The following is a 25,234-nucleotide window of genomic DNA, read 5'->3' as shown; positions in this document are numbered from 1 at the left end:
TTCTCTAATCGCGTAGTCCTGTAGTACGTTAGCGTACACTTGCTTTGCTGGTTACAAATTGGGCAAGTTGGAAATTCAAAACAGAGCTTGGATCACTTCATCCGCAAATTCAGCCTTTTCGTTTGTTGATTTCAGGCAGGGCTTATCAGCCAACCAACAGTGTTTTTCTCGTACAACAAACCAGCACCAGCCGTGCTTATCAGCCCAGAAACCAACCAACAAACAGGCCGATTTGAACAAACACACAAAACAAAAAATTGAGAGAGTACAGTACTACATTGCATGTCACTACAAATTATACATTCGGATACTTTGGATTACATGGTTAAAAGTAACAAACCACCAAATCGTACTTGCACTACCAACAAGAAGATGAATGAAAAATAAAAAAATGTCACTACAAAAGAAAAGGAAGAGAGAACAAATCGTTCAAGCCTCACACTGCAGAACAGAATGCATACCCTCCTTTCACTGACTCCAGCACGTCGCTCCTCCGACCTCCCCCGCCAAATTTGGTAAAATTCAAACACAAACAATTTACAGCGGCCGGCGTTTGATTCGATTCTGTCTCCTTGGGTTTCTTTTTACCCAACTGGACTGAGAAACTTCATCCGACGTGAAAAGCAAAGCCACCTTTTGTTTTTACCCGAAATTTTTTTGCAATGCGGCCCCTCGGAGGCTGGCGACGTGACTAGAAGGTCCACTTCCAGATCTTGACCCGGATCCTGACCTCGCACACGCGCGCGACGGTGGTCGCCGCGGCGGGCGGCGCCGCCGCGTCTTCGACGGCCGCCGCGGGGGCCGGAGCGTCGGCCGCCGAGGCCTTCCCTAGCTTCTTCTTCTTGGCGGCCGGCGCCGCGGGCGCGGCCACCTTGACGCCGTCGCAGTGCACCTGGATGCCGATCTTCTTGGTCTTGAGCCCGCCCACCCTGACGCCGGCCTTGGTCTCCAGGTCCAGGGCGATGGGGAACTCGCCGGACTTCTTGATGTCGGAGGCCGCCGCGGTGGGGTCGACCGTGAGCGCGGACGCCGAGACGGTGGCCTTGATGACGGTGATGTTGCCGGCGTCGGCCGTGAACCCGGGCACGGTCGCCTCGCCGAGCGGGACGGCGTTGGCGGCCGTGGCGGCCGTCACGGTGAAGTCGTCGTAGAGGTAGACGAGCTTCTTGTTGGGGTTCTTGGCCGTCAGCGTCACGTCGATGGCGTCGCTCAGCGCGGGCGCCGTGGCGGACGACGACAGGCTCAGCTTCGTCACGCGCGCCACGGTCAGCGTGAAGGCGGGGCGGTGAGGGCGGTACAGGAGGTAGAAGGCGCCGCCCACCACGGCGGCCAGGAAGGCGAGGAGGAGGATGACGAGCACCGTCCAGAAGAAGCAGCAGCAGCAGCTGAAAGGGCAGGACCGCCCGCCGCGCCGGCGCTTCGCGGCCGCCTGCTGCGGCCGGTAGATGGGCCGCTGGTACATCTTGGGCGGGCCGCCGGCGCCGTTGCCAGCCGCTGCCGCCGCCGGGGGCTGCGGGGTGGGCTTGCCGTTGGATGACATTGCTCTGCTCCGCGCGCCGCAGGGGACGGACGAGCTCCGCACCGCAGGCGGGGCGGGGTGGGGTGGTTCTTGGAATTGGAAGCTGCGGTGTCACTGCGACTCCGTGAGCTTGGCGGTGAGGTGTAATGGAGGAGAGAGATCTATAGGCGCGAGGCGAGGAGGGTAGGGGAAGATGAGGAGGGGAGGTGGAGAAGCTGAGGGAAAAGGGACAGGGCACCTCACGGATGGTTCGACCTCACCAAATCATTTGTTGCTGCTGGCTTGCTGTTGCTGCCGCTGGCTTTTCCTTGTCCTCTTCGTCTTCCTTCACCTCACCTCACCTTATTGGTAGCGGGTGCAGGTTAATCACTGTAGTATTTTCTAATACTCGTATAGTATATTCTACTAGTACTGCTGCAGTAGCATCAGGTTTGGTTGGGCAAATCAACTCAGTGCTGATGCATTGCCTTGTCAAGTGTTGGTAAAATATCATCGGAATGTATTATGAAACACACACAGTTTGGTACAACTTAGACATCGTCGAGGGGAAAAAAATGGTTTGGTAAAACTTGCCTTAGAAAAATTGCGTGCTAAAATAAAGGCCAGTTGCGAAGCATGAACAGCTCTGCAAAACTGTTCGTTTCAAGCAAGAGTTGCCATTTTGTTTGCCATGTTTTTGGTGGCTCGGATAGAACGAAATTGGCAAGGATGGATGGAACTCAAAACACTGTAGTTGATGTTTTTCTGTTGCTTGCAAAGGCCACCAATCTATTGCATCTTGATGCCGTCACTTTGAGTTGTTGTTTCTATATGAGGATCAATCTTCCAAGTAGCGTCATCTCTGTATTCTTAGTTACTACCTCGGTCTCCAAAAGAATGTATTTATGTGCGTGCCACTTAAAGTACTCTATGTTTGACTATGTTTCTAGTAAATATTATTTATATTTATGGCTCTAAATCAATTTATTATGTAAATATATTTCGTAATTAATTTAATAGTATTTATTTGACATTATAAATATTTATAATTTTTTATCTATAGTTGATTAAATTTAATATACTAAAATATGACACTATTCTAGTTTTTTTTTTTTTTTTTTTTTTTTTTTTACGGAGGGAGTAGTTCACGGAAGCCGGCCGGTAACTGGAGATGCAGATGATTAAGACATGACGCCAATGTTTGCGGTTAAAGCTAACTCCAGAAGTAGCAAAAGCTGTATCATTAGCTCCAAAACTTTACTTTTAACTCGACAACTGCAGTCTTGTCTTGAAACATTGGCAGAAAGAGGAAGTGAAAATTCACTGGCTGCTGTGCTTGACCTGCTGCATCCTTCAAGTTGCAGAGCAATCGTAGCAGTAGTATAGTATCGACACGTGATACGAGCCTGGGTAGAAACTTCTAGGATCAAGCACGCAATTAACAATTAACAAGTCTACGGATGCTTGCTTAATTTGGCCCCTTTTTTACCGGCATGAGCTGAGCTTGCTAGAGCAGAGGCCTTTGCCATCTCGCTGTGTTCACTGTTCAGGCATGATGGGCATGGTCGTGTGCCTGTGCAGTACCGTCTCACCGGTCCTTAATTTTTCACAAATCTCCTGGAGCTCCGAAAGTATTGTGGAACCCATGGTTTGCCCATGCATACATCAAGAGAAGAAGGATGAATGACTGCGTAATTCATAATAAATAAAACATATGGATGCAAATACACGGACACGATTTATGAATGCACGTACATTCTATCTGTATGGTCGCTCCGAGAGTAGTTATAATACTTTCTCCATCTCTAAATAAATTAATTTCTATAGTTGTCTTAAGTCAAAATTTTTAAAAATTTGAACAAATTTATAGAAAAGAGCGTCAAGACTTATGACATAAAATTAGTATCATTAATTGCATCTTGCACTATATATTTTGTAATATGCTCATTTGGTGGAACAAATGTTTGTACCTTTTTTCTATAATTTTTGTCAAACATAAAAACAAGTTTGACTTAAGATAACTCTAAAAATCAAATTATTCAGGAACAGATGGATTATGTTAAATTCTTAAAAGATTATATATGCTCGATCAATATTAATTACCTCAGTTAAAAAATATTCACTTAAGAACCGGTTTCGACTCATCTTAATTGTATCGCTATTAGTACTAAGCTTCTAAGCCTTTTATTTCTTTATATATTTGAAAAAAGTAATACTAGTACTCATACCCCCTCCATAAAAAAAATGCAATTCTAGGATCGAGAGCAGTAAACTTTCTCGAATTTAACCTATTTTATAGAAAAAAAATATCAACATTTGTGTCTCCAAATGAATTTAATTGAAAAATATATTTTATAATAAATCTAATGGTATTTATTTGATATAAAAAAGTTAAGTTGAAATTATATTTTGAGAGACCTAGTACAGACGTAGACCCTCAAAACCACGAGTCATACTCACCGCTATAAATGCACAGACGCGCACCCTAACCTTATGAAACCTTACGAGCCCCTCCGAGGAATTGAGTTGAATCTGCAACTCTGAGGCGCCTTGCTGTCGAGGGACACGTTGCCTACCACTGAATAATATCGTCATTAAATATTAGAATAAATCTAGAAAAATAAGAGCACCCATATCAAGTTGGGGGACTTAGAACCTGGGAGGACGGGCTCTGCCACAATCATTCGCTAAGTCAAAATTGTATGATTCCTAGAGAAATGAAAATTTGATTCTTTTTTGAATGAAGTACGTACTAGATAGCCAGTAGCCAGGCTCAAGTCTATATATTGAGACAATGTATGCAGTGTCGAAGGGGGTAGACGGGTAGTTGAGCCCAAGTATGAAATTAATGGAAGAAGAAACTAATCTCGTGCTTCTGCCTCCCATCTCCTAGTCCTTGCCAAGAATTCAATGAACATAGCAAGTACAAATTCATAGCAGGCTTCCATATATCCGTGGGCACTGGGCAACATCCATGCAATGCCTTTGCTTCGGTCTCTTGTCATGCATGCACTCTGGTCCACTGTCCAGCACGTTCGGTCGTCACGTACACACTTGTATTGTATCACATGAGCATTTCCCTGCTTCACAGGGTATATGTATGCATGGTGGGGACACATGCATGCTTTTCTTTCTCAATGAATTCTGTATAGAACACACACACAGAGTCACACAGAGAGAGAATTATTACTGTTAATTAGTCGTGTAATGTTTGGTACAGTCAACCCGATGTTTGCATTAGTTAATGCCCAAGTTTTAGGGTGATTAAGCTGAGTATTACATGTAGTATCTAGCTATAGTGTTGCGGACTATACATGTGCTGATGTGATGGGCGTCCACGTCATATTTGGCGTCCAAATCCAACCAGCAGCGGCAGTAATTAAGCAGACACGCTTACGATACCCCAGCAATCACCGTCGCACTAACTACCAGAGCGAAAGCGATGCAGGGAGCCAGTGACATCTGACATGCTTGCTTGCATGGTTTTGTTGCTTCCATTCTCATACGCTCGTACTATATGTGGTGTGGCGGTTATGCTATCTGTGTGTTTAGCCGGGGTTCTTGTTCTTGCTGGTGCGACGTCCCCGGCAGTCCAGCTGTAGCGTGGCTGATCGCACCCGCACCTGAAACTGGGCCACACACCAGGCCCAATATTAACGTCGAGGGGTTGCTTGCGACCTCTACTCGCTTTTTTTTTCCTTTTCTTTTTTTTTTCACGAAAGGAGAGAGCTTTGTTCAAACTAACAAGTCATCATGTCTTTATTCATACACCAGAGCAGCGGGGCTTCATCACAATCCACATCTTGGTAAAAGAACACACGACTTTGACGCAAATAAACTCATTCGTTAGCGGATGCATCAACATAATTGGTTGTCTTACCCTCTAATCTATCCATGCGTGTCATAAGCATATTAACAACAGTCATGAGATTATTATCGCTAATCATCCTTTGATCTTGCAACATCTTAGCATAATCAACATTAGTAGACTTGGCCTCAATCTTTTGACGAAGATCCTCGGGAAGCTCTTCGATAGATGTCGGATTCTTGATGTTCCCTTGGTTGAAAGGATTGGTGTGATCGCCCTTCTCCGTGGTCTTCTCGTCGTTCAACATGCTGCTAGTAGATTGAATCTTGTTCTTTTTCTTCCCCAACGGAGTCGCCAAAAAAATGTGTTGACGCCAATTTGGGTTACACACGAGCAAGGGCTAGCATGCCCAAAGGTCTGCACAAGACCTTGATCACAGCAAGAACGCAACGAATCGACGAAACCAACCGAGATGTCGGTTAGACCGATTTTGAGCCCATTCTTCGCCCGGTAAACTCCCGAATGCCTCCTAGGAAGACCCATCGGGGAGGATCACGTGGTGGTTGTCCTAGGATCAGCAAGGTCACTTAGAACACTGCTAAATCTCGTCAAGAAACATGACGAACATCAAGGTAGGGAGAAAGTTAGGGCAAACGGGTAGGTGTTGTGTTTTTTTGATGATTGGAAGTTAGAATACTCAATAGCTGAGGGGTCTTGTACGTACTTTTGATCAAAACCAACTAGCTGAGGGCTACTGTTGGGGGTACATTATGTGTTGGGGACCCCATTATCATGTTTAACAGTTTAAGGGCCAATTACATAGCCTAAGGGTTCACTAAATGATATTTGGGGGCCATTTATAGCCTTTATGATATTTTTGTAAATACAAACCCCTTCGGATCCATTTATAGCCCTTAGTGGTATTTTTGTAAATACCAGCCCCATCATGAAAAATAAAGAGAACCTTCCCTCCCACCTGCCCTATAAAAGGGGAGAGGGGAGGGGGAGAAGGGGCTCGAACTTGGCTGATCCTAGCTTAGTTCTCTCTCCCTTCCTCTCTCATTCACTCTCCCATGTTTGGTGGCTACACCAATATCATGCACTTCTAGTACTCCTAAATCTCATCAGAGTACTAAGAGCATCTCCAAAACACTCTCCATTTCCTTGCTAAATGCTAAGAATAGAGATTTTGGTAAAAAACTACCCTCCAATAGCTTCTCTAAATGGTTATCCAAATATAGCCATCTTTTTTTTGAAAGGAGATTAACTTTGCTTTTAAGAAAGCAATAAGGGTTTTACATACTGGTGATACCAGTTTTCGCTAGCCAAAAATAGAATACGAGAATGGCTCTCTAGAGTGCGCATGAGATATAAAAGAACTGTTGGAGAATGAAAAGATATAGAAAATAATTTTTATGCAAATGACTCTCCAAATGATGATTTAGTGAGTGAGATTTAGAATCCCACTACAAGTTTTACATCTCCAATAACATAGTATTATAAAGATCCAAAACGGCAGAACCCAGAAACCCCAATCCCCAAATATTAGTCTCTAGCTTAGAACTACAATATGCCCCTATCTGGTTGATAACATTGACACTCTGAAACTAGCTCATTCATATTACCGGTTAGCCAGATCATTGCCCTATTTATGTTTTGTATCATATCAATTATAACTATTATACTGTATGACTAGCAGGATTTGCTAGAGAGCAGGGGCTATCTTATTCATCTCTCTTTCTCTTTTCTTTTTTTCAGAAGGGTATCTAAGTACACATTGTTTTAAATATCTCGGACACTTGTCTATTTTTTTATCTCTTCCTTTTTTCTTCTTTTTTTATGAATAACTTTTCCATAGCCCCATGTCTCTTTTCTGCAACAAAACTTTGCGAGATAGCAACAAGAACTTGAAGCATTTATTTGGTGGATGAAAAACCTATCAAGCATGTTTTGTGTTTACTCTCAGTGTAGGAGTAAAATATTTTTGGGTGGATCTAGATGGAAGGTATGTTTTTATGTCTACCTCCAGTGTAGGAGTAGTGCATATTTATGGGTGGTGTGTACATGATCTTGATTTTAAGAGCATGACAAATCTCTCATAAGGGTCAACAAAGCTTGACAAAACTCAATGCAAAAGCAAGCAACATATATGTGGAGGTTTTCCTAGCCTAAATAACATGTATGGTTCTGGTGGGAATTCAAGCTTTGTCATACAAGAACTCATCATGTAGCATTTTTGTGTTTTTCAAAAGATAAATCTCTAAAACTTTAGTGTCACTTGGAATAAGATAAACAATAGCTCAGACCTTCTCATATCATATCCGTCAATTACCTAGACTTAGATCAAGCATTCGTTACCCACGAATTTCAAGTTCAGAGTAAATCTTTATATCAAATCAGTCGTATCCAAAACTCAGGACAAGTTGAGGCTGAAAACTAGGTACTTGTAAAGAATTACAACAGAGCAACTATTCATCATTTCTATTTAAGAGATTATTCTGAGTCCTCTTTATTTTATTCAACTCTTAAAAATAAATTAAAGCAAACTAGACACACCTTTTTATTTTGTTTCCAATTCATAATTTTCTTAACTATTTAAAAGAAACTAAAACTAGAACAAAGGGAAAGCATACTTACCTGGATACAAGGGAGTGTTTTTTCCCCAAGCTAGCACTTTTGGTGAGGGTTCGATGTTGTAAGTTCTTCAAACTAGACTTCTTCTTGTGAAGTTCATTGATCAAGTACCTCAGTTCGCTCTAAAGATGAGGATTCTTATGGTGGTGCCTTTAATGGTGATGTCACCTTTTTTCCACCAAACCCGTCTTGGTTTTGAGTTTTGGTTTTGGTTTAGTAGGTTCAGAACCTTTACTTGTATAAATTGAGGAGTCGACTGTCTTCCCCATACCTTGCTTGAAGTGTGTCCTGCTCATAAAAACAAGGTAGAGATCAAGTGCATGGGCTCTGTTGGTGGGAAAACACCAACAAAACCAAAACTTTACTTATTCTTCTCTAATCTTAGGCACATTGAACAAGATGAAGTTGATGTTGTGTGTTTTGTTCACTTATGACATGATTATGACTATCATCTTCTAGAATTAGGATGTGCACTATTCAACTTATTTGGTTAAGATTATGGGATCAAGAAAGTGGTGCTAGGAACAATCTTAAAGAACAAGACATGTTGAGATAATCACATTTGATCAGATAAATTGTAACTCAAACATATTTTGTTTCTTATTTATGTGCCTACCAGAATCAAGGAAAAGCCTTTTTAAATATTGACCATTTACCTTAGGATGGTACCTTTGTCATTAGAGCATAATGTCACCATATGATGAAGGTTAGATGACTCGTGATGGTCCTTCTCTTTTGCTTGAAGTTTTTCTTGTTCGACTAGTCTCGCAGCTTGAGTTGTTCATGAGCTTCTTGTTTCCTAGTTCACACCTTTTCTTTCTCATTCATTTGTCATGCCATCTTTCTGCTCTTTGATCTTTTGACACCTTGTTAGACCTTTTGCCACACTCATTGTTTTATTCCTACAAAGTATTAGTGGACAACACATACCCGAAGGAATATATATTTTTAAAACATGGGTTGTTTGTCCAAAATTTTGTAATTTCCCTCGATGCTAATGAAAAGATGGTTTTGGGATTACTTTAGTATAGAGATCATGCTTTATACAAGCATGGCTCGAGGCAAAGGTAACTTGTAGCAAAAGATAAAGTGAATGAACTTTGGTACTTATAGTTCTTTCATCCATGTTCAATGAGGTATGTAGTTCTTACATCTATAATAAATGAGTTGTGTCTGGCTTTATCTCTGATTTGAATTCATCTCGTGACTTACCAATATTGAATTAAAAGTTTCCTATATAGGGTTAGTCCAACAAAATGACCAGTATCTACTATAGCATATTCTTGGTTCAAAAATTAACCTAGACACCACGTCTAATTTGATTCAGGAAGGTATTTTAGCCTAAGCACCATGCTTAATTTAAAAGCCTTTGGAAGTACGATCATCACCCCTAAACTAAGCTCCATGCTTAATTTAAAGATGTATGAACATATTCCAAACCTCGAACATATTATAGTAACAAAGGTAGCATGAAAGCATTACAGAGATTAAATCAATTGGAGATGAAAGAGCATGATTGTTATTGAGCATGATTTAAAGGTAGAGACAACCAAGATGAATTAGCAACATGGCATAAGATTTTTCAAAGAAGCCCATCCTCTAGGCTTGAATTTTGCAAGGCAAAGTCAAGTTTGGATGGATGTGATTTAGTGTTGCATGAAGATTGGTTGGACATACCTTGAGTCGTCATCCTTCATTCTTTTTCTTCAAACCTAGAATGGTTAGTGACAAAAATATCCGAAGGAATATTTTCACAATTATGTTTCTATGCTCACTTCACAAGGATATTACAACAAAAAGTGAAAGCTCATGTTATCTTCTGAAAGTGCTTGCTTTAGGACAAAAGCTTGTCCTTGAGAAACCTTCTAATTGCACTCAAATTGGTGAAGTGGTTTCCTCTCCAACATCAACCTTTGTGTACCTATCTCAAGATTCACACAACGAGATCTGCAATATTTATGATAAATATATACATCTACAACCACCCTTTTAAAGTCTTTATGACCAAGGAGAATGAGGAGGTTGAAGATCTCGTGTGTGGCAATGTTGGAGAGACCAATTAATTCAAGAGATTTCTCATGCGAGCATGGATTTGATGAGGTGTTCATGAAATAACTTCCATGCTTGTTGATGTTATCTTCCTTTTCAAGCTCTAAGGGTGTTTCTTCATGAATGTCTATAGGCGGAAACATTGTCTCCATTATTCCATACCTATGACATTCATTGGACGCTTTATTGTCCAAGATTTCCCATGGATTGGTGGCTCTTGGGTTGATCTCGTCTAAGGCCTTCTCAAAACTTAGATGAGTCATGTTTATTAAAGAGATTGATTTAAGCTCACCGTTTGGATCTAAGCCAAGTTTGGATTCTACCCATAAGGCTTCATCCTTGTCCATCCATTCTTTAGCAACAGCATACAAGTTCCTAATACATTTCAGCCATTGTCGTTGCTCTTTTTGGTCATCCTTGTGGCCTTCATGATTCTTATGCTTTAGTTGTCTTAGTGGATTTCTAGGGTCATCATGAGACTTAGGAGAGAGAGCATAAGAGGGATCATCGGGGTCAAGGATGGGTTTAGATGAGATATCTAATATGGACATAGAAGGGGAGATGATAGGAATGGCTTCTAGATGGCTCAACTCTCCTTCTATGGCATTACTTGAAATGGCATACTTGAATTCTTCCCAATATCCTATATGGGAATAAGGACACTTTCTAAGAGATCTCTTGAGAGGATTTGAATTATATTTGCTCGAAGGTCTCTTATGAAGATGAGAATTTAATGTTCTCCCAAAATCAGCACCAAAGAGGTCATCCTTAATTTCAACAGGGATTTTCAAAGGTGGAATTTCTTCTTCTCTTGGGGGATTTCGGGGTATTGGTGGTTTAGGATTGATAGCTAAATATTGGGATTGAAGTGGTTGTGATTTGTGTATTAGAACTTCCTCTTCTTAATCGGGAAATGATTTCTTCTCTTTCTCAGGGAGTTCATTATGAATGCTAGTGCAGGGAGTCTTTCCACTAATTCTATCAAGCATAGCCCTTGCTTCACTAGTGGACAAATGAAGGAAAGCTCCTCTAGAGGTTGCATTAAGAGATTTCATGGAATCCTTGTTAAGACCCATGTAAAAATGTTGAAGACGTACATGGTCTTGCATGGCAAGGTCTGGGCCAGTGATGATGAGTTCATTAAAACAATCCCACGATGTACCAAGATATTCTTCTTCTAGTTGTCTAAAATTTAGAACCTCTTTTCGAAGGCTAACCACTTTAGCGATGGGAAAGAAACGTAAATAAAATTTAGAGCATAACATTTCCCAATCTCCTTGCATACTTCCTATGGTTTGACTGTACCAATGTTTAGCTCTTCCCGTCAAAGAGAACGAAAACAACTTCCATCTTACGGTTTTGTTAGACATGCCAACGATACGCAAGCATGCATAGGTCTATTCAAACTCTTGTAGGTGTGAGTATGGGTTTTCGTTGCCTTCTCCCGAGAAGGATTTATCTCGTATCAATTTTATAAAACACGAGCATAACTCATAGCTAGGTGTTAGGATAGGCTCTAAAGATTTTGGTGGCTCTAGGCTTACGCTCATGGGTTTAGCATATTGATAGATAGGAGTGGAATCCATGCTAAAAGAAAAAGTAAAATAAAAGAAAGAATAAAAGATAAAATGTTAAGCTAGGCTCAAAGTTAATTCAGCAACAGTGTCCCCGGCAACGGCGTTAGAAAGCTTGTTGGTATATTTAACACACATAGATAAATCCGTAAGCGCACGAATATCACTGTACCTTTCATCTGGAAGTATTCCAAGTATCGTATCCATAGGGAAACATGTGAGACTAACTATAATCTAACTTAACTAGGGGTAGCAACAAGGTAGAGATAAATAGGAGTGTAGAGAGGAAAACTAAGGTTCTCTAGTTCTGACTTGATTAAGCTATGTCTTCTACTATTTAACTAGGCACATTACTAGGGGAAAACACCAACATAGGATGTTTTCCTTCGTAATTGCGTCTTACTTGCGCCTACAGATGAGAGATGGACTACAAAGGATCAACGAAGCTATATAGTACATGCTATATAGAACTGATGTCACACACGCGATCTACCACCATCCAGAATAAGGGGGCATCCACGATTAACCTAAGTCTAAGCACTACGCTTACACTTACAATTAATACTTTAACCTAGAGCGTCTATAGATTAAAGCACTCAAAAGAGAGTCATGATCCTGATAAACAATATAAACAATTACTTACTTGAATCAGAACTTGATTACCAGAGAAATCTCGAAGGCAAGCTCAAGTAGAACTTGGATCCACCAAGGTACAAGCTATAGAGGGAGCACCGATAGGCCAGCACCTCCTCTAAACTCTTCCCTCACTCTCTATCTCACTATTATTTATAAGACTAGATCCTATGAAGGACTAATCTTCTCTTGATAGCTGGCTCTGATCCTTATGATATGAATTAGGGTTTTAGGATGGCTCTAGTGAGGGTGACAAGGGCTGGTATATATAGGCCAGAGCATCCAACTTGAGCCCTTAGATCAAACTGAATTAAAGGACAGCGTAGATGCAACCTAGGAGGCGGTGGAGAACCGACATTGTGACATGGAGGTTGATAGGTGGGCCCAGGGGCCGAGTGGCCTGTAGGTGGGGCCGACCAGCCCCACATGGTAGCCCCTAGGGGTCTATTTTGGTGAAGAGCCTCCTGGAGTCTTCTAGAATCTTCCCACAATGTACACGCCATTAGCTGCCTCTCTCTCCTAGAAGGGCTAGACCGGATGGAATGCCTGCGTTCATCTTCTACATTATGCCTGAGTTTGGCCAGCGACTTTTTGACCGAGCCAAAACTTCTTGGTCCCATCCACACAGGCCTACTTGACCTCTTTAAGTTTTGCACTCATGACATCCATATTACTAGGTATAGACCCCTAAGACTAGATATCTTGAATGAAAGCCATATAACTAGGATCTCGCTGCCACATATTCTTGTAGTGGAAGTGCTTCTTTCATTTTTTGTTTAACGAGTGATCAATACACTTGACCGCCAAACAAATATGTTTAGACATAGTGGTTTGCACATGACAAACCTTGACATCCCTAAAAGCCCCAAGGAAAGCATCGGTTGTCAAGCCCTTGTCCAGTCTAACTTTCACATTCTGATCACATCCTTGTCTATTATCCCAAGTATATAGGAGGCCAATGTAGCCAAGATTCATAAATCCACATATCATCACCACATCCTAGAACCCTTCCATCTATTGTTTAGTCTTACCAGCACCACCAAATTGCTCTGATGCATGCAAGGTTTCGCTAAAATCACCAACACAGAACCATGGGAGAGAGCTACAGCCATTAAGCATCCTCAAGCAATCTTTACTCCTATGTCATATCTCTCTCCTAGACTCCCCATAGAATCCAGTAAGTCTCCACCTCTCCTCCTTAGTTATAGGATCTAGGACAACCACATCAATATGCAACTTGTCCAAGGTCTGTAACTTATCTCCACTATATCCTTCCAAAGTAGCACAAGCCTGCCACCTCTACCATAACTTCCAATGCCTAAACCATCATCAAAGCCAATGGAGAGTCAGATTCCATCCACTCTGCCAAGCCCGGGCACTTCATACTTAACATTTTCATTGGTGCTCGGCAGGCACTAACACTCACAGCCACTGCCAATCTCGCATTTGGTGTATTGGTACGCCTCTTCTGCTTCTTCAGAGTCCCAATCATGCTACCTCCACTGCTCCTAGATCCCCCATCGAGTTGATTCACCCTAGAGTGCACCAGTCCACTCGATACAATAGCATTAGAAGTGGCCAAAGGAATGTTGAGATTCAGTGTTTGTGTAGCCGACTTAGTGACCTTTGACTTCCTCTTGCACTGAGATGGCCTAAGCTCATCATCATCCTGCATCACAAGCTGCCTGCCATGCTCTGTCCCTGCCTTCCTTCTCTCCTCTAACTGTATATCGGACTGCCTTTGCTCCTTATCTTGCTGTTGTTGGTATATTTAACGCACATAGATAAATCCACAAGCGCATGGATACTGTTGTAGCTTTCACCCGAAAGTATTCCAAGTATCGTATCTATAGGGAAATGTGTGAGAGTAACTATGTCTAACTTAACCTGGAGTAGAAACAAGACTTAAGATAATAGGATTATAGAGGAGATCATAAAGGTCTTCTAGTTCTAACTTCGGTAAGCTATGTCTTCTATTGTTCAATTAGGGATATTACTAAGGGAAACACAAGCAGAGTATGTTTCCTGTAGTAACTAAATCCTGCTAGGCCTACAAATGGGAGGTGGATTATAAATGATTCAACGAGGTTATAAGAGTCACCCTCGTGAGCTACCACCAATCTAGAATATAGGGTATATCCACAAGTAACCCGGTCTAAGCACCACACTTACACCTACAATTACTATTTTAAACTAGAGCATCCTATAGATTAAAGCACTCAAAGAGTTATGAACCTGATGAACAATATAAACACGATGCTTACTTGAATTAGAAGTTGATTACCAGAGAATCCTTAGAAGCAAGCTTAATTAGAACTTGATTTCACTAAGGTACAAGCCATAGAGAGAGCACCGACAGGCCAACACTTTCTCCAAACTCTTCCCTCACACTCTATCTCAATATTATTTATAAGACTAAATCCTATGGAGGACTGATGTTCTCTTGATAGCTGGCTCTAATCCCGATGAGGAGAATATGAATTAGGGTTTTAGGATGGCTCTAGGGAGAGGGGTAGGGGCTGCTATATATAGGCCGAAGTAGATTAGGGGCAAGGAATCGAGGTGTAGGAGGCAAGGAATCAAGGTGGAGTAGGGGGCAAGGAATCACCACGTCATTGATCCACGTTAGCTCCCTCGATCCCTGTTGGATAAACTGACCTAAAACTACCTTTGATACAATGAGTTTGAAACAACAATCAAGAGAGTTAGAAGTGACAATGGTAGTGAGTTCAAGAACACTAAAATTGATGAGTTGTGTGATGAATTTGAAATTAGATATCAATTCTTGGCCAAGTACACTTCACAATCAAATGGCCTTGTTGAGAGGAAGAATAGAACACTCATTGATATGGCAAGGTCTATGCTTAGTGAGTACAATGTGAGTCAATCTTTTTGGGCCGAAGCTATCAACACGGCTTGCTATTATAGCAACCGCCTCTATTGTCACCGATTGAAAGAGAAGACACCATATGCGCTCTTGAATGGTAGAAAGCCCAACATTGCATATTTTTGGGTCTTTGGTTGTAAATGCTATATCTTGAAGAAATGCACTAGATTGGGCAAGTTTGACAAGAAATATGATGAAGGATTCCTACTTAGTTATTCCACTATAAGCAAAGCATATAGAGTTTGGAATTTGAATAGTGGTACTCTTGAGGAAGTTCATGATGTTGAATTTGATGAAACCAAGGGTTCACAAGTAGAGAATGAGAACTTGGAAGATGTTAGAGGCATTCAACTTTCAAATGCCATGAAGAACATAGATATTGGTGAATTGAGGCCTAGGCAAGTGAATGATGATGAAGATGATCAAGTGCAAGTGCTCTCTAACTCAAATGTGCAAGATGATACAAATCAAGTTAGTGCAAGTGGCTCTCATGATAATGAACAAGATCAAGTGGCTAGTACATCATCTCAACCAAATGATCAAGCAAGTGCAAGCAATCAAGTTTCAATCCTCCAACCAACCAATATTGCAAGAGATCATTCATTGGACACTATCATTGGTGATATTTCAAGAGGTGTACAAACAAGATCAAGATTGAAATCATTTTGCAAACACTTCTCATTTGTGTCATCTATTGAACCAAAGAAGATAGATGAAGCATTGAAGGATGTTGATTGGGTGAATGCCATGCATGAAGAATTAAATAACTTCACAAGAAATCAAGTATGGGAATTAGTAGAAAGACCAAAGGGACATAATGTGATTGGAACCAAATGGGTCTTTAGAAACAAGCAAGATCAAGATGGGATAGTAGTAAGGAACAAAGCAAGATTGGTAGCACAAGGCTATACACAAGTTGAAGGTCTTGACTTTGGAGAAACATATGCCCCGGTTGCTAGATTGGAAGCAATTAGAATCTTGCTAGCCTATGCTTGTGCCCACAACATCAAGCTCTATCAAATGGATGTTAAGAGTGCATTTTTAAATGGCTACATCAATGAAGAAGTATATGTTGAGCAACCTCCTGGTTTTGAAGATGACAAGAAGCCCAACCATGTGTACAAGTTAAAGAAATCATTGTATGGCTTGAAGCAAGCACCTAGAGTATGGTATGAGAGATTGAGGGATTTTTTACTCTCTAAAGGGTTTACAATGGGCAAGGTTGACACCACTCTTTTCATCAAGAAGATTGGAAAAGATTTATTTGTATTACAAATCTATGTTGATGATATCATATTTGGATCAACCAATCAAGATTTTTGTGATAAGTTTGGAAAGATGATGGCTAATGAGTTTGAGATATCCATGATTGGAGAGTTGAGTTACTTCCTTGGTCTTCAAATCAAGCAATTGAAGGACGGTACATTTGTGAGTCAAGGCAAGTACATCAAAGACATGATTAAGAAGTTTGGCATGATTGATAGCAAAGTCATTAGCACACCAATGGGAACAAATGGCAACTTGGATAGTGATGCAAGTGGAAACATGATGGATCAAAAATTGTATCGGTCTATGATTGGAAGCCTACTCTATGTGACCACATCAAGGCCGGATATCATATTTAGTGTATGCATATGTGCAAGATTTCAAGCCTCACCAAGAGAGTCATTTGAAGGCTACAAAGAGAATATTGAGGTACTTGAAGCATACACCAAATATTGGTTTATGGTATCCCAAAGGAGCAAAGTTTGAGCTAGTTGGTTACTCCGACTCGGATTATGCGGGATGCAAGGTTGAAAGGAAGAGCACCTCGGGCACATGTCAATTATTGAGAAGATCACTTGTTTCATGGTCATCAAAGAAGCAAAATAGTGTTGCATTATCAACCGCCGAAGCCGAATACATATCCGTCGGTAGTTGTTGTGCACAAGTACTTTGGATGAAGGCCACTTTGAGTGACTTTGGAATCAAGTTCAACAAAGTACCATTGCTTTGTGACAATGAGGGTGCAATCAAGTTGACAAACAATCCGGTTCAACATGCAAGAACTAAGCACATAGATGTCCGCCACCATTTCATAAGAGATCACCAACAAAAAGGGGACATTTGCATTGAGAGTGTGGGCACCGAAGATCAACTTGCCGACATATTCACCAAGCCATTGGATGAGAAAAGATTTTGCAAGCTAAGGAATGAGTTGAACATATTGGATTTCTCAAATATGTGTTGATGCACCCCCCACTTATATGACATGCCTCTCCTTTGAGCTATCCAAGGTAAAAGTTGATTGGCATGGCATACATCCTTGCTAAGGACATGTTCAGTGTATCTAGACATCTCTCTATTTTATTAGGCTCATTCATGAAAATCAAATGAATTTGATGTTTATATGGTATCACTATTGCTTCTATGTTGACTTGATCTAGTGATAGCATATGCCATGTTTGTGGGCTTGTAAACCTAGTGTTTAATCTAGAAAATGAGCTCTAAGTGTTTAACTCAACATGGTACAAGATAACCCTCATTTGGAGGTATGAAGAAGCTTGTCCTTAGATCAAACCGAGTTAAATATCTTTGGCATATATTCTAGTTTGAACCAAATTCGGAACTTTGATCCTCACCCCATTGATTGACATTGATAATCTCGACCCTACAAGTAATACTATCTATATTTTGAACCTTTATGGTCATTGATGATAAAGGGGGAGAGAAACAAAGATAGTAGTAAAGATAGTGAAAAAGGAGGAGAAATATCATAAAGGGAGAGATATAACAAAGGAAAGGGATCAACTAAAATTTTGAGCACACAAGTAGGGGGAGCAAACTCATGAACTTGTATGGTGCATTTGAATGTGCATTTCATATGTTTGCTTGCATGGCACAAGTCTTAAAATTCAATATCTATGCTTGTGTGGTGTATGCTAGTTGTCGGTTTGAATGATGAAATGAAAACTAGCATGCATAGGATATCTAGTGATTTCATTTCCAAATATTTCTAAGTGGTATTGAGCTAACCATGGTGCTAAGGATGGTATATTGGCGCACTCTGATTGGTATCACGCTTCAAAGGTCCATCTTTTATACCTTAGCATCATGTGGTAGACATTGACTCCTATATTTCCTATCCAAGCATATGTGCAAACTACAATCCAAACTCTTAGCACATATGTAGGGGGAGCAATTGCTACCATTTGGGGTTCATGAAACTTGTCCATATCCTTTTACACATGGTAAATATGCTTGGGCAAGCAACATGGATTCAATTGAATTTCAATTCATATCTTTGTATAAGGGTTGTCATCAATTACCAAAAAGGGGGAGATTGAAAGTTCTAGTTTGGTTTTGGTGAATTGATGAAACCCTAAGTGCTAACCTAGTTTATTAAGTGATCATGAGATAGGTAGCACACTCCAAGTTGTGAAGCAAACAAAGATCATAGCATGATGATGATGATACCATGATGATGATTAAGTGCTTGGACTTGGAAAGAAGAAAGAGAAAAACAAAAAGCTTAAGGCAAAGGTACAAACCATAGGAGCTATTTTGTTTTAGTGATCAAGACACTTAGAGAGTGTGATCACATTTAGGTTTGATAGCCGTACTATTAAGAGAGGTGAAACTCGTATCGGAATGCGGTTATCAAAGTGCCACTAGATGCTCTAACTCATTGCATATGCATTTAGGATCTAGTGGAGAACTAGCACCCTTAAAAATGTTTGTGAAAATATGCTAACACATGTGCACAAGGTGATACACTTGGTGGTTGGCACATTTGAGCAAGGGTGAAGAAGTTAGAGGTAAAATGGAGTTGGTCGCAATGATGCTGGCGTCGGTCAACTGACCGGACGCTGGGTCGCTCAGCGACCGGACACTAGAGGGCTGCGTCCGATCGTGTTGTCGGTCAGCACAGTAAGTAGTCACAGTGTGACCGGATGCTAGCAGGGTTCGGTCAAGCATGACCGGACGTGTCCGGTCGGCAAAAACATGTTTTGGACCCTTACTGTAAACGACCGGACGCTGAGGGTCCAGCGTCCGGTCAACTCTGTCGGAGCGTCCGGTCAACATTTCGACCGTTGAGATCAAACGATCACCGTTGAACGCAGGAGACACGTGGCCGTCATCGGGCGACCGAACGCTGAGGAGCAGCGTTCGGTCAGTAGGACCGGAGCGTTCGGTCACTCCGATCAGTACCCAGTGAAGGGGTACAACGGCTCTATTTCGTGGGGGCTTCTATTTAAGCCTCATGGCCGGTTGAAGCTCACACCTTTGGCCATTTTCATTGACATAGCAACCTTGTGAGCTTAGCCAAAGCCCTCCCACTCATCTCCATCATTGATTCATCATCTTTGTGAGATTGGGAGAGAATCCAAGTGCATTGCTTGAGTGTTTGCATCTAGAGGCACTTGGTGTTCGTGTTTCGCTGTGGATTTTGCTTGTTACTCCTGGTGGTTGCCGCCATCTAGACGGCTTGGAGCAGCGAGAATCGTTGAGCAGAGGGTGGTGATTGTCTCCGGCTCCGATCGTGGTGATTGTGAGGGGTTCTTGACCTTTCCTCGGTGGAGAGGCAAAAGGTACTCTAGTGGATTGCTCGTGGCTTGTGTGATCCTCATCTTATGTTGGTTGTGCGGCACCCTATTGAGGGTTTGGCGTGTGAAGCCAATTAGCACGTGAACCTCCAAGTGAGTGAATCGCCACAACGAGGACTAGTTTGCCGGCAAGCAAGTGAACCTCGGTAAAAATCATTGTGTTCATCATTGATTCCTAGGTGATTGATCTTTATTGTTATTCATCCTTGTGATTGATTGGTTCTTTCATCTACACGGTGGTATAATATTTTTGATCACTCTCTTTACTTTACCGCAAACTAGTTGACAAGCTCTTTAGTGTAGCTAGTTGTGAAAGCTTGCTTTCTTGGTTGGTGTGGCTCTTTGGCTAGCCTTTGAGAGCACACTAACATAGAGTAGTGTCATAGCTCTTGTGTGAATCGACACTATCTAAACTAGAATTGTGGTAGGTGGCTTACATTTTGAGTAGGCTAGCGCAACACTTGCTTCGCCTCATAATTGTCTAACTATTTTGTTAAGTGTTGTTGTAGAAATTTTATTAGGCTATTCACCCCCCTCTAGCCATTAGGACCTTTCACCACTGCGCGCCACCGCCGCCGCCGTCGCTTGGCGGATGCGCCGCTCCCCGCCACCGCTAGGGTTAGGGCCCACCGCCGTGTAGGTGCTCGGGCTGCATGCGGGGGGGGGGGGGGGGGGCAAGCGTGCCCCCTGTGGAGGAGCTCCAGTGAGGATGTTGGAGGGGCGGGTATGGAGGGGCCGGCGCCGGACTTGGAGACGCCGTGAAGCTAGAGTTGGAGACGACGAGCAGAGCGGGAGGGAATGCGATTCCAGCCAATACGGACGGTCATGGCTCAGTATCGCTTCAGGATCGTGCTAGGTGAAGCGAATGCCGTGCGGAAACGAGTCCAGTTTACAGACTCCAATGGCCATGTTCGCTTTGCTGAAAAGCCATTGCTGAAAGTACTGTTCGCTGATTTGTTGTGAGAAAAAAACACTGTTCGTTCCTGAAATAGTATGGCTTATAAGACAAGTGAACAGGGCCAATGCCATAGCCTCCTGAAATAGTATGGCTTATAAGACAAGTGAACATGGCCAATGCCATAGCCATCAAACACGTGGAATTCGGCCCTGCCATTTCCAATTCCAATACCATAGCCTCAATGCAGACATCCAAACGGGGTGTTAGTGTAATTAGCACCGTGTGGGAGGAAATTGGGGTTTGTATGCGTCTAAGCATACTTTTTAATTAGCACAGTATATAACGGAGAGAGAATTAATTATAAATAGATATGCTGCAGTGCTGGCGACATTTCTCAACTGAGGGTATCGAAGGGGCAGGCCACAATATATCTTTTTGACGAAACATATTGCACAACAGACATCACACTTGCAGTAAATGGGTAATTGTATAGATTTGATTTCATACATGGAAGCAGCAGGACGGTGGTAAACAAAATGCCACTTGTGAACTACGCCTAAAAACTGGAACAACAGTCCATGACTTCGGACAAGAGACGAACTGGTATGACCGCTACATGCCTTAACAGCCATGCCCTTGCTTTATCTCTGTATTATATTTGTAAATCCATTGGTCTTGCGCCTTATAAACCATATGACATCAAGCAGCAGGAACCTTCCTTCCATCTTCAATGAAGAAAATGGCCGACTCAGGTACCTGACAAAGAATAAAAGCAATGACAATTCAATTATAAAATACAACTGCCTCTGATGAAAGCGATAATATTCTGAACCATTGCCAGCACAGGTGCTACAATCACAAACTTCTCAGAAATCAAGGATTACCATTTTCAACAGTTTTACATGGCTACTTGTCACATACTTGAGCCATAGTTCACTAGAAAAGAGAAAATGCCATCCGAATATACTCCTTATTAGTCAAAGATAAGGTACAACAACATCACCAAAATAAATATATTTTCACTAAAATTTCTACTACAAGCGATGCGTCAACAAAGTGCACTAAGAAAAAAGAGTGATGTTCCTTCCTACTTCAAGCAGTGTGGTAGAGAACAAAAATTAAACAGAAAAAACCCATGGACCTAATGGTATCTGCCACCTCCATTTAACCACATTCCAGAAACAAGATAACCTAATGGTATTGTGGTTCTCTATTTCCTATTCCAATCACCGAGCACCAAGTGCTAGCTTTCCACTTCATCAGCCTGGAAGTACATTACTTAACTAAATCTGTTTCATTCCTCAATGCAAACATAATTGTCACAGAGAATATTTAGGTGATTTGTTCCACATACTGCTGTGTGCTGTGATACCAAATGAATTGTGTGGATACAGTATCAGAAATTATAAGGTCGACACAGTATCAGAAAACTTACATACATGGAAGCAAATAAAAGATGTAAAACATAATAAAATGCAGAGATGAATTACATCAGGCCATGTATCTGTAATGAACTCCACAATATCATATGATATGTCCCCTTGCACGTCAATTTGCTCCTTCTCAGTCGGGCCCTAAGGAATAGAACAGAGAAGAATCTGATTCAACAATGCTCAAATTCAAAAGCTACAATAACATCACGAACCACGACAGGTTACCTTAACAACAGAAGCTCCAGTTGCAAACTTCTTCCCAAGCTTCTTCGAAGCATCACTCAGCTTTACACCTAAAGGTTCAGGGAAGAAATAATCAAAATCATTGTACTGAAAACATCTGTCGTCCAAAACTTCTAGTAGGGTTCGATACACGTAGCAACCCATTCTTGTGTACTTTGACGTGACCATTTCACTGATAAAGATTGCTTTTCAGAAAACAACTCACCAAACAATTCAAGTCCCTTCACCACAGTAACGCATTTGCGCTTGTTGCGGACAATCTTCTCAATGACAACCTCTTGCTTTTCCTGCAATTGGAAAGGAATAATGTCATTAACGAAATTAATTGTACCACAAACGAAGAATGCTGTCTACAGACACCTCAACTGGTCTAAGCTCAGAAAGATAGTAGCTCAATATCAGTTCATCATAAAATAAGACATTGGCTAAACCGCTAAATCAACCGTAGATCGGGCACAAAAGAAGAGGTTATCTAAAACCACTTCAATGAGGTATAATACCGTACCAAAAGATCACTGAACAGTAGTTAGGTCACAGGCTAGCAATCAAATGTAGATCACCATGATTCAACTGTAATGAGGTGAATTCTTAGGTCACACATGCTAGCAATCAAATGCAAATGACCATGAATCAACTGTAATTAGGTGGATTCCAAGGAGTGAATGACAGGGGACCAACCTTTTTCTTGAGCTTACCACCAGGCAGGCGCTTCACCTCTTGGGGCTTAGACGCGGAAGCATCCCCTGAAACGACAGAGCATGAGCAGCACACAGAGATCAGAGATCAATTTCGCCCCACTCCAATAGCATCGCAGATCGAAGGTCGGCATCCACCATTCTCCATAGCCCCTACCCACTACGAAAACCACAGTGGGGGTTCACAGCACGAGGTAAGGCGAGCACGAACCTGCGGCGCTGGTGGAGCCGTCGGAGATCCCGACGCCCTGGAGGCGCTCCCCGACCTTATCGACGTCCTTGTCGCCGCCGCCGCCGCCGCCTGCGCGCCCGGGCAGATCAACCAAGCACATGCGTGTCAGACTAGGCGGCAGCGCGAAGAGTGGAAGGAAGGAAGGAAGGGCCGCGGGACGAACCGGATGAGGAGGAAGCGGCGACGAGGTCGTCCGGGTAGACGCCGGGCGCGTGCGCGCGCAGCCAGGGCTTGCAGCGCTCGAAGTCGGGGCCGAACTCGCAGTACTCGGCGGGGAGGCCGCAGACGCCGCAGTAGAGCACGCGCACCGGAGCCGGCTTCTCCGCCGCCATCGCCGCTGCTTCGATTCGGTGCGGAGTGTGGTGGCGATTATTTGGATTCGGTTTGTTTTGCGGGGGGTGGGCGTGGCGATTGTTTGGGGGAATAAAGTCGCTTGTGCTTACCCGTGTCTCTGGTGCCTGCTCGTGCTCGGCTGTTCTCTTGGGCCGTCGGAGGCAGGGAAAGCCCCGAAAGGAGAATTGGGTATCGAGGGAGTGGTCTGATATTGGGGGCCTACTGGGCCGACAGAGATGAATTGATGGATGGGCTGTGTTTAAAGCTCTCTTGCTGGCCTACCGAAAAAGTAATTCGTTTGTTTTTCTTTCTTCTTCTTTTTGTGTCCATAATATTACTGATACGGTTATTAGTGATGCATTGTAGGAGTAGTACGTTTTGGGGCTTAGGAAAGCGGTGATTAGTTTATATTTCTACACGCACCATGCTCCTGATGCTGACGTAGGGCCGATCGTCTTTGCAATTTGCAGACAAACTATTGTTATGTTCGCTTGGCTGATAAGCCATGGCTGAAAGTACTATTGATTGATTTGTTGTGAGAGAAAAATACTATTTATTGACTGAAAAAGTACGACTTATAAACCAAACGAAAAGGACGTACGGTGATGGATATCGCGACGTACAGACGAGTGTAGCCCGCCGGGGCCATAGTACGTGCGTGCTACCATACCAAGCTCTGTCAGTGTCACCGTGTGTGGCGCCATTTATGGGCAGCATGCACCAGCTACGGCACGCCATCGTAAATTCGTAACGTCGTTGCAGGCACGCACTGGCGGCTAGCTAGCTAGCTCGGCAGAGGTGGACCGGCCACGGACCGGTGACCGTCCGTATGAATCCTACTACTTGCTGGTACTGGTAGTAATCGTTACGGCATGCATCAGTAGATCCAAATAGCAACGACGACGACTAATGGGGTAAAATGAAGTATCGATCGAGTCAATAAAAAGCTTCGCCTGTTTGCTAGCTTTCCTCGAGCCAGGGGGTGTTTAGTTCTTTAGTCACTTCTAAAATTTATGTCGTATTAAATATTTAGATACTAATAAGGAGCATTAAATATAGATTAATTACAAAACCAATTACATAGATGGAGGTTAATTTCCGAAACGATATTTTTAAGCCTAATTAATCTGTTATTAGCGTATGTTTACTGTAGCACCACGTTGTCAAATCATGGACTAATTAGACTTAAAAGATTCGTCTCGTAAATTAGTCGTAAGTTATGCAATTAGTTTCGTAATTAGTCTATATTTAATACTCTATGCATGTATCTAAACATTCGATGTGACAGAAATTTTAGGAGTTCCTGCAATAAGCAAACAGCCCCTAAACCCATTTACGCTTGATGCTAAAATACTGTTCCCCGGCTCCGGCATTGACCGTTCGTCTCGTCTCATGTGGCATGTTTTGGTAGCACACGTACACACACGTACGATTGGACTTGTGCGCGGACAGTTGTGAATAGTACACAAGTCCGGTCATGTTCGGCTGCCGTAAAAACGGTTGATGCAAAAATAATGATACCAGTGACGGGCGTAGAACATGATTGAAGGGGTTGATCTTTTTTTCTTCCTTTCTCTCTCTATTTTTTCTTCTTTCCTCCACCTCTTCTTCTCCATCACCCTCTCCATATTTCCATTCATGCACCAGCTGTAGGGGGGCTGGAGCCCCCCTCCCCCCTTTAGATCCGCCCCTGGCTACATTCGTGTCACGACAAAAGATTTCCTTGCCTCT

General features: G+C 42.4%; 2 protein-coding genes across 2 annotated transcripts; both read right to left on the bottom strand.

Annotated features, from left to right (window-relative positions):
* Positions 1-253: 253 nt before the first annotated feature.
* On the bottom strand, positions 254-1,764 carry LOC136457517 (NDR1/HIN1-like protein 6). The gene has a single exon (XM_066457550.1). The coding sequence runs from the start codon at positions 1,538-1,540 to the stop codon at positions 692-694; it is 849 nt and encodes a 282-aa protein (XP_066313647.1). The 5' UTR covers positions 1,541-1,764; the 3' UTR covers positions 254-691.
* A 19,231-nt stretch (positions 1,765-20,995) lies between these two features.
* On the bottom strand, positions 20,996-23,589 carry LOC136457516 (translation machinery-associated protein 22-like). Its single transcript, XM_066457549.1, has 7 exons — positions 23,334-23,589; positions 23,150-23,239; positions 22,922-22,986; positions 22,449-22,530; positions 22,226-22,293; positions 22,058-22,141; positions 20,996-21,323 (listed from the first exon to the last, which is right to left on the bottom strand). Exons 1-7 carry the CDS (start codon positions 23,500-23,502, stop codon positions 21,267-21,269), a joined length of 615 nt encoding a protein of 204 aa, XP_066313646.1. The 5' UTR covers positions 23,503-23,589; the 3' UTR covers positions 20,996-21,266.
* Between the last annotated feature and the right edge of the window lie 1,645 nt (positions 23,590-25,234).

This window comes from Miscanthus floridulus, chromosome 6 (genome assembly GCF_019320115.1).
Source record: "Miscanthus floridulus cultivar M001 chromosome 6, ASM1932011v1, whole genome shotgun sequence".
NCBI lineage: Eukaryota > Viridiplantae > Streptophyta > Magnoliopsida > Poales > Poaceae > Miscanthus > Miscanthus floridulus.
This window is presented reverse-complemented; position numbering and strand designations above follow the sequence as displayed.